Source organism: Dromaius novaehollandiae, chromosome 21 (genome assembly GCF_036370855.1).
Source record: "Dromaius novaehollandiae isolate bDroNov1 chromosome 21, bDroNov1.hap1, whole genome shotgun sequence".
NCBI lineage: Eukaryota > Metazoa > Chordata > Aves > Casuariiformes > Dromaiidae > Dromaius > Dromaius novaehollandiae.
Window position 1 is genome coordinate 2872525 of NC_088118.1, and position 10471 is coordinate 2882995.

General features: G+C 44.2%; 1 protein-coding gene and 1 long non-coding RNA gene across 2 annotated transcripts in view; one reads left to right on the forward strand and one right to left on the reverse strand.

Moving 5' to 3' along the window:
• Positions 1-1770: 1770 nt before the first annotated feature.
• Positions 1771-7134, forward strand: LOC135330482 (uncharacterized). The gene is made up of 3 exons (XR_010392488.1): positions 1771-2771; positions 3037-3199; positions 5062-7134. It is a non-coding gene; the product is annotated as an uncharacterized LOC135330482 (long non-coding RNA).
• Positions 6029-10471, reverse strand: part of SIK2 (salt inducible kinase 2) — a 67516-nt gene continuing 63073 nt past the window's right edge. The window contains exon 15 of the mRNA XM_064524237.1: positions 6029-10041. Coding sequence (XP_064380307.1) covers positions 9453-10041 — 589 coding nt within the window. The 3' untranslated portion in view covers positions 6029-9452. The remainder of the gene's footprint in view (positions 10042-10471) is intronic.

Consider the following 10471-nt stretch of genomic DNA (forward strand, 5'->3'; position numbering starts at 1 on the left):
GGGTGCTCTTGTAAATGGTTAGACAGACCTGCTCTGCTCCTTCATTAGAATGGGCGCAGATGAAGAGATCAGGTTTGCTTATCATTTCAGAGGTTATTTTATGGCTTGTTAATAATATACACTGGCTAGTATTATATGTACTGGAAACTCATCTCCCTGTCTGTGCCATTTGCCTCTCTCTTTTGGATGCCTAGGTTTCCATACCTCTGTAAGAAAAAGAATACGAGGTTTTAATTTAGAGTCTGGGTTACAAACTAATCAGCAAATCTACCTCTGTCGAACTTTTCAAAATCCTTAGTCATCACTTGGAAGTTACTGGGGGAGCAGGCAGAATAGTTAAATTTTGGATGTCCTGTTCCCCACTTGGTCTATTCATCTAATGCCTTTTGTACTGCTTTGCCCCAGGAGGATCCTCTGATCCTGGTGTGTCAGGATCATTCCAGCTCTCCCTGTCACGTCCCTGTTCACAGCCTCAGTTTTCTGCTTCAGTGTATTGCCTCCCACAGCTGAGGTGCTTGGAGCTTGGAGCTGCAGTCTGATTTTGCTGTTGCTTTCGCTTAAGCTCAGTCTGGATAAACTTCCAGTTTACAACTGCCTTATAATCTTAGGGTCAGTTTCTTAACCTAAACTTGCATTTCTGCCTCCTGCTTGTTATATAGCCTGGCATTCAGTCACCTCCTGTGTAGTCGCAGCTAAACGTACTTGTAAGTCGTATCTTACCTTGTGTTGCCTGGTTCGGTATTTGTGAGGCCTGACTATCAGCCTGTTGCTGTTGTACATTTTGTTTTGGCTCTCTGCCTCTGAGAATAACGGGGTGTTCTCCTGAGTGTGGTGACCCTTTTCCTCTAAAAACTTTACGAGGGCATGCCATTGAAGACCTAAAGAAGGATGCTACTTACTATTTATGTAAATTTTGTGTGGGACAATACTTGCTATGTTTACCTCAGTGTCAGTCAGGATTACATGTCTGAACTGCTTTCTCAGTCCAAGGAGCAAGTCCTTGCTCTTGGATCAGCTCCCTCAGGAGAAATACCTTCTCAGAACTCTTCTTTCTGAACATAAACTTAATTGATCCTTTCAGATCTACTGGAAAGTTTCCCAGATGCAGCCCTCAGCCTTTCAGGACTGGCATGTTGTGCACAATTACTAGCTCATCATTGAGCTTACAGGCTCAATTACTGCTCTTTTCTTCACCTGCCAACTCTGCTCTGTTGGTTGCATTTGCCATCTCACAAGGGCTAGACGTGTACACAGCAATAGCCATGGAACAGACTTGTCCTCGGGGGTGTTGCAAGGCATTGGGCCTGTCTTCACCTGAAGGTCACGTGCTGCTGAAGCACTTACTGTTTCCATGCTTGCTTATGGGGCCTGAGGCCTCGCCTCTTGGGAGGTGTCATAGGAAGGGAACTAGCTTGTATTCGCGTGCAAACACTCCTGCATAAGTTGTCACTATAAAGCAGGTGACTCCTGTCAGTGCTATACGGCTTGGCTGTAAGCCCCCCGTTCCCCTGGCATGCACGCAACGTGCAGGTCGGCACGGCTGTTGCGTGCCAGCTTTGCAGGCAGGTGGGGGGGGGGCTGGGCAGAAGCCTGGCTGTAATACAGAGTTCCCTTCTCCCCGGGGGCAGGCGTCCGGGCTATGCTGTTTGTCCGAGCACTGTGCTGAGCTCTGCAGCGTGTGGATGATGTGTCAGATAATCCCCTGAGTTAGTGTCTCAGCAAGCAGAGCGGGGAGGGTAGGAGACTTCATCTGCTGCAGACAAACCTGCTTCTACCTTGTATCAGGAAATTGGCCCGCTCTGTTTTCCAAGCGGGAAGGTGGGTCATTCGAGTGTCCAGCTCAGTACAGCTCTAGGGAAACGTGTGCCACCTTGTTCCTGTTTGGAGCTGCTCACTAATCCAAGTATAAAGCTGCCTGTACTAGGAGGAACAGTGCCTAGGTTTGGTTGAAGCCTTGCAAGGGCTAAAGTTTCCAGCTGTTGGCTGTATCTGTGTTGGAGCTCTTGCGGCTGCGTGTCTGGGTTCTGGTGTGCAGAAGTCCCCCTGCTCTGTGCGTGCAGAGGAGCAGGCTTTGCCGTGCATGTGTATGTGGGTTCTTGTTTGTTTCTTTTCAAGCTGTCGTTTTTGAATATTTGCTGCCAGGGGCTACCAGTCTATTCCTGCAGTCCTTTCCTAGACACTCACCCTTTCCCACTTCCAAATGTACCAGTTATCTTTCCCAGGCTTTCTCTCCACTTGTTCTTTAACCAGTCTCCTCTGCTGCCACTTTGCTCCATACTGAAAGGACTTGGGTGATGAAGCTTTTGAGAGCTTATCCTGAATGTGTTTAGGACTCTGATGCAAGGTGAACAGAGGTACAAGCTTATGCCCACAGAACTGCTACGTGCCTGATTCAGACAAACAGTTTTAAAGCTACACATAACTAGCTGGTCAGCTCAGATCGCAAAAGCCTAATCAGCAAAACTGATGCATATGCGTTCTGCTTCCACCCCATACACAAACTGTGCCGATAGCGGCTGCTACCACGTGTGTACTGTGCTCCTGTGACAGCCTTGCTACTGATCCATCTGCCAGGGACTTAACTGAGCAGTGTCAGCCAGATAACACTGAAAAGGACAGCTCTGCTGGCCAGAGGCCCAGCAGGGGAAATGCTGTGCTCTGCAGCTTTTGCAAGGAGTTTAAAGGCTCTGACCTAGTCTGCAAGTCACAATTTAACCCAGGAAGAGACAGAGCTTCCTCCTATCTCCACTGGGATGACCAGGGTTTAGCCTGTACATTTTGGGTTTGGCGGGGGGGGGGGGGGGGGGGGGGGGGGGGGGAAGGGGGGTTGTCTTCCAGACAGCCTGTAAGGTTAGTTGAGGTCACCCCTTGAGGTATGATCTTGCTCTCTGGTTTGTTTTGCTTTGACTCCTAGCAGCAAAGGAGTGTCTCTGTGTGGGAAAGCTTTTTCTTTTTTTTTCTCCTGTCCTGTATGTAGCCTGTTTGTAGCACTTTTGGGGCAGGAGTGACTGACTAACAGCCCCTGTCTCTCTGCAGCTTGAGTCATCCTGAGATCTCTGGCTGACATCTCTGGTTAAGCTGGGCATGGAGGCAGATACAACACATCACCCTTCTCGCTTGGATCTTCTCCCCAGACTGTATCATGAGGCCTAGGTCAACGGAGGAGCGGGGTACGCAGGCGAGCCGCCATGGCAGTTAGGTATGTTATGTGTACCTAGCTCGGTGTAGTGTCCAGGCAGAGCCTTGCTGGTGGCCTGTCAGGCTCTGTATTCTGGAGGCTTCCTGGCACTTCTGATTCATGGGAATGTGGAAGATGATCTGTCAGTTGGTCAGCTTTGTTACAAACCAAAATACTAATTCTGTAGCCAAATGTTTTGTGTCCCAGTGCGTCATACTAACTGCTGTCTTCAGCTGCAGCTGTTCATGGCCAATTGTAGCTGAGGTCACTGCACAAATGCAACAGGGACAGAGGCGTTTGAGTGTGGCAGGGTAGGTGAACTTGCCAGGTTCTGCATTAATTCTCGCTCATAAGAGCTTGAAGTATCTCTGAGCATCACAGTTTTATTTCTATTGAAGAAACCTTGTCTGGGGGTCACAAGAGTGATGTTAGAGGTGTTGAAGAAAGAATTGTTCAAATGTCTCTCTCTCTCTGTCTCTCTCTCTGTGTCTCTCTCTCTCACTCACACACACACACACACACACACACACACACACACACATCTTTCCTGTTGTGTAACTCCTGTTGCAGCTAACTAGAATCTAGAGGAAATTTCAGAGAGCAGCGCAAAGGGCAGGCTTGTTGCGGCCCCAGGGTAGAAGCTGTACTGCAGTGTCTCCTATGTGAGTATCTGCTGGTCTTTGGTGAACCCTCCAAGAAAAGTGTGGCACTTTACTTTCTCACAGAGCCTCCTCTGGAGTTGCCCATTCTCGCTATAAGTTTAAACTTTCTTCCTGAATGATCAGAGAACTACCATTAATTTTTAGTCTTTTCCCTTAACAGGGCAGAGATGTAGGACTTCAAGGAGGTGCCAAAACAAGCAGCAATAGTGAAAAAATCCATCTTAGCTCTAGAGAATGAAGCCTCTTTTCTAGGAGGCAAGTCCTAGATTGTCTTAGGCTAAGTCAGTGTAAGCCTATTACAACCCAGATCAGGGTGAACGGTTTTAGGGAAAGTAGTTGACAGAATTAATTGTCATTATTATCTATGTCTTGCTCTATTCTGGGAGTTGGATTTTTCAGGACGTCTTTTACAGACCTATTCAAACTTTCTGGCAGGGCAGAGAAAGGAGCCAGCAGAAAATGTGAGTACAGCTTTCGGATTACTAAGACAGATTTCAGACAGCACAAGTCTTGTTATTGTTCCTGATTTCACAGATGGAGCAAAAATTTCATCCTGCTCTTTCCACCAAACTTCAACTACTGCTTTTTTTGGTCTTGTCTTAGTAATTCTGAATGAGTCTTCCACTAATGAAAGTAGAAAGTATTGTAACTACCTTGTGAGATCAAGTTTTGCAGTCTCTAGAAAAGCCTGCAGTGTCCCATGCAGCACCTGGTTTCTTTGTTTTATATGAAACTCTGGGTGTCTTATGCATGTGGACTAGAGAACTAAAGACTCATGGCAGCTGGTAGCATAACTAGCTCAGCAGGACCTAGATGCCATTTACTATTGCATGACTGGCTTTCTAAAATGCTCTCAATTTAGAAACAGTTACAGTGTTCTCATGGATTAATGATCCTATCTCAACCACTGTATTCCTGTACATCTATGGAAATACAACCATCGTGTGCACCACTCCATGGTACAAACCACGCACGGGATTGTACCCATCTAACTGAGTTTATGAAGAATTTAATCAGTGGAAAGTATGTGTGGTCCAGACCAAGTAAACTTTAAAAACCCGCTCTCAGTTCATACTAATTGCTTCTACTATATCCAGAATGGCTGTCATAGGGAGCTGATCAAAGCTTTGGGTTTTTTTCCAACATTTTCCTTTATAGAAAAAGGAAGTTTAATTTAAAGAATCACAGGACGGTGTTTTTATTTTGTTCTTTTTCTTTTAGTGAGAAATTTTGGAGTTTCATTTTTCCTGACAAGGAGTTGACGATTAAATCTTTGAGGTCTCTCCCATCCCACCCTCAACCTCCTCTGCTTTGGATTGCAGAGCTGCAGACAGCAAGCACTGTGGAGGATGTACAAAGAAATACTTTTACAGGTAGAGCTATTGTGCAAAGTTAGAAAAACAGGTGAGAAGACCCTTCTTGTAGATACTATTTTTATTGCATTTGGTGTCAAGGGAGACGCATGTAAAATTTAACATGAAAAGACAAATCTCATTTCCTTTTCTGAATGTATTCTTCTGATTCCAAGCAGTGCCATATGTGTGAGTGCTTTTTCTGGTCAGATCCTGACCATCGCTTTTCAAGGGAGTGGGCGGCTGCATGGGATGAGATGTTGGAATGCCGCGGTCGTGTTACTAGGGAAATTATGGTGGCTTCTCTCTGGCAGTGCCCAAACCCTGCCCCCTTCACAGTGTTCCTAGGGATTAGTATTATATGATCAGCATCAAACAGCTTTTGCATCACTTGCTGGATAGGGTATGCTAACTAATGTCACACAATATCAAAACTGGTAGTGGTTCGAAGAACTGTTTTCCTCTTTTGGAGTCAAGGCAATACATCACTGAATGATGACATTGCCTGTGTTGGAGACACATTCCTGAGAGCAGGACAGATCCACGGGATAGTGGGCAGTAAAGAAATGCAGCTTTTTGTGAAGTTCTTAGAAAGCTTTCTCTCTCCATCATTCTTTCATCTGCCTTCAAAAGTCAGTGGTATCAACTACCCCATGAGTGTTAAAATGATATGAAACAAACTTCAGCCTAGAGCTTACAGCCTTTGCGGTAGGAATGCTCATTTTCTTTTTGTGAATTTTAGCCTGGTGTGTCAGAAATAAAATAACCTTAAGGTGATAGATAAAGAGGTTGCTAAGAACAGAAAAGCTGTAGAGGCTGCTTTAGCTCACTAAGTATTTAAAAATGAAATGTAGATATTCTTTATTTTGTAGTGATACACTGTAATTGCTTTACAGAGTCCAGCATTATCGGTTGCATGTAAAGACTACAGATGAACTTGCCAAACTGGAGCTCACAAAACTAGTGCATTTATCCCAAAGCAGACTAAACCTTCTAACTTCTTAAAAAAATACATTAACGTACCACGCACACACACACGCGCACGCACACACACACATACACACACATATATTGCACTTTTCTCCATATGAAATTTTTACCCCATATACATCACACCAAAGTCTCTTCAAAGGATCCTGTAATACAAGATAATAAAGCTAATAATTACTCTAGCAGTAGTATACGCAGTCCTCTAATGTTAGACATAACAGACTTGAACAGAAGAGCCACTTCAAAGTAGCATGAATACAAAGAGGTGCCCAAGGGATACTCTGCTGTGGCACTAGAAGTCTTTTATTCTAGTTGGCTTAAAGGAAATTACATGAAATGTTAAATAGGTGGTTGGTTGAAGGGAATGGTCTAAACTACAGTCCAAAACTCTCTAACTTCCCTCTTACCAGCACTGCAAAGCTTAAATCAGCTTACACTAGTTGGCACATACTGGCAAATGAATCATGCAGCTCTGTTCAGAGCAGAATTATTTTTGAGTCCTGAAATGTACGGTAGCATAGCGTTGGACAGGGAGGGAAACGGCTGTGGTTACAGCAGTAACCCAGCTCCCACTGCAGAACTGGGCCTGTCGCCTTAGGTGTTACATATGTATGTGTCTCATTAGCACTTTTCCTTGTGCACTAGGTCTGATCTCACATGTCCAAAAAAAGTGTTACTTTTATTATGCTGAGGGGCAGGGAAGATGGACTGAAAGGACAGGACTTTGTGTTGCCTCCTTTTCTCTTCTGCAGTAGTGAAATGCCTGGCTGTTGTTCTTTTGTTGTGCTTTTCAGCTGTTTCCCTTCTCTTTATTAGTCACTTATGGGGGGGTCATATGGGTTTCTGTGTTCCATAGTTATTTACTTCTTCATAAGAGGGTTTTATTGAGTTAATTCCCTCCAAAATCAAACTTGTCTATCATCTCAGTTGTTTAAAGTTTTCTAGCTGCCTGGGTCTTGCATCCAACAAAAAGCACATGGATGTGATCCCTCTTCTTTAAGCTTCCCTTTATTGAGGCTGTGAGAATCACTGTGTTATCAGAGGTAGAAGCTGAGCCCTCATGAACTGAATCCAGCTGCACAACTGGACCAATATCAGAGCTTGGGTATGTACTGACAGGAATTACCTCTCCTAATTACTCTCTAATTTCAGTATACAGGAAATAAGGTATCTTCTGTTGGTTGTTAAATCCTTCCCTCCTTCAAGCAGTCTACAATGCAGTGACTAAGCTTCTACTGTTCCGCATTTAAATGCGGCGTTATTGCTGTAAATGCTGGCTGATTATTCACCTTTGTGGTGAAGGAAAAGAGAACAGCTTTGAGCACACTTTCTCTTTTTTTTTTTCCTAGCTTGGTAGGATTCTGTGATTTGACACACAGGGAAGAACAAACCTATTGGAAATACTTCTCCCCTCCCACCCCCCCCCCTTTTGCTGCCTGTTCAACCTAGTGCTTTGCTGTAGTATGTATAATGCTAAGATGTTTGCGTATCAACGTAAAATGACAAGGTGCCCCTGAATACCCAAATTCTGCAAGTTTGGTGGTTACAGCCTCTTTACTCGTAGTGTCAAAAACCTTAGTTCATTGATACCAGAGAAATTCTCCAGCCAACAGTGGTGTTTCCTATATGTGAGATCAGCGCCATTTCTCCATCATTCTTTGTGCTTTAGTGAATCTGCATTGTGCTTGATGTTTGCTTAAAAAAAGGGCTGAACATTCCAGCTGTGGGCCTCGTTTTCAGGAAGGCAGACCTTGCCTCACAATATTTAAAGCCTGGAGACAAAACCCAAATTGCAGACACCTAAACTTTCTGTGGGTTCCTAAACAATCCTCCTATGTCTAGCATTTCATGACTGAAAGGTCTAGAGACACAAGTGCTTGCTGAGTTTAGTATTTGTTGAAATGGTTAATACATCAAACAGTTCTTGATGCTAAATATTGCTGTAATACTTTCAACACTATATGTACATGAGCAATCAAGGTACTAAGAAAGTTAAACGTTACATTCCACATGGTGGAATGTGTGGTCTGAAGGGACTTTGGCTGTAGCAAGGATATAAATGGGGTACGATCTACTTTCCTCAGAAAAAAGCATATAATCTGATAAGGAACTGAAAAAGGCACAGCACTATCACTTCACAGGGGTTTTTTTTAAGCTCATTGTTTTTATCCTTAAGTTCTAAAACCCTAAATAATTGTCCAAATATACAAAGCTCAATAAACCACCAGCAACGCATACTGTAAATTCAAAACACATTTTTTTTTTCTTAAAGCAACAAAAGGACAGATGGATCCTCTCCAGCGATCAGAGCTTCTCCAAGATAGAGCCCTCCACAAACGGCTGCCTGCAAAAAGGGTTGATTTCAAATGCCAAAGACCGACTTTTTTGATGTCATTGGCTGCAGTTCTTGATCTTCTCATGGTACGTCTTACCCTCTGTCTCTCTGTTAGCTAATCCTTTACCTTTTAGTATTCTGAGCCCCACCCAGAGGTCTCTACAAACCACTATGGCATCCTGCATCAGTTCCAGGTATCTTTTGGCTAGGTCAGTGTGTCGCTTTGCAAAGATCCAGAAGCTTCTCTTAGTGGATGATGAAGAGTTCCTTGGCAGGCTTGAGAAATACTGTTTAATTGCTAACACGAGGAACTGGAGGCTGCTCGAGATGCCTGGTGATCTCTGAGACTTACTATGGAGTAGTTCAAGATCAGTAGCTTACAATCAGCAATTTGATGCCCAAGTGCAACTTTCCTTTAAATCCACCTGACTCTACTGTTTCAAGAGTTCTACATTTGCCATCAGCACAGACCCAGATCTAGTCTGAATTTCAATGAAAACTATTGCTTTTATTGCCAAAAAGTACAATGCAATATGCACTCATTCTCCTTTCTCCTAGTACTGGATGAATGTTGCCAAACTATCCTTTTTTTTTTTTTTTTTTTTTTTTGGAAGGGGTCACTTCCTTCCTTTAAGATTCACTTTTTTCTTTCTTTTTTTTTCCTTTTTTTCTTGTCTCCTTCCATGGAAACTGGTTCTTTGTTGAACCAAACTGCACTATCTGTTCTCCAGCCCCTGCTGCCAGCAAGATGAGCTAGTGGCCAAACACTTTAAGCCATCCCCTGCTTTTGCCAGTCAGGTGGATTTTTAGATCCCCTGTTAAATTCAAGGGTTGGAAAATTACCGTGAATGTTAGGGTTGGAACAAAAACAAAAATTCACATGCTCCTCCTTCGTTTGTCTTGTCTTCCACTCTCATGTTAGCCACCCTGCGGTTTTAATTCACCAGGACATAGCCACTGTGCTGGGGATCTACAGTCTCCATCATTTCACAGTCAAAGAGTCCAGGCAATTCTGAGAGGGTTAATGCATCATAGTTTGACTGAGACTCATGAGATGCTGAGCTGCTCTGGCTGTCAGGCAATGCTACACTGCTCTGTTGTGCTGGGTCCATGGAATACTGGCACTGGTTTGGGTAGTCTGGCTCAGAAGAGGTGACAACAGGCAATTCACAAGTCTGATAGGAATATTGTAAGGACTGTGGTGGCTGCTGCACCTGAATTGGTGATGACAACCGTGATGAGCTGGTGATCTGGGAGGGTGGTAGTGGCTCCAGCTGTACCTTCTGGTAATGACTGAGGAAGGGGTCGTATTGCATTTGTTCTGAGGAAGGCTCCATCACAGGGCTTAGAGGCTGTTGCAAGCTGAACTGCGTTGATTGCTGCTGCTGCTGTTGCTGCTGCTCCTCCTGGCATGACAGCGGCAGTTGACTTGACCTTGGGTACGAGCTCTCGGCTATTTGCATCTGGTTAAAATAGGCTTGCAGCTGGGACTGCTTCTGGAGAAAGAGTCGCTTCTGATGCAGCCTGAATCAAGAACATAAACAGCAATTATTTTCATTTTTTTAAGTGTTAAGGCAGTAGCGCGAGTCCTGCATGCCAGTCACTCAGGCAGTTCTAGCAGGAAAGGACAGAATTTTAAAGTTCCAGGTACCTCTTGTTTACTTATTAAAACTTGTACCCAACCCGCATATTTGTCTTTCAGCAAACGTGCAGAGGCAGAGTTTGCAGGCCTCTCTTTGATAACACCTTTCTAATTGACTAGTGAGCTTTTCCTGTGCAATTAAGTTAACCCTGTGCCTTGCTTAATTTTGCTTACTACACACAAGATGCACCATGTTTGTATTTTAAGCTTTCTGTTCAGTGCTGCGTATGACCCAGGAACTGAAGACTTGAGTATCTCTGGCTACCACCAGGAGTGAACAAAGCCTTCCTCCTCCCGCATTGCTTTTCTCTG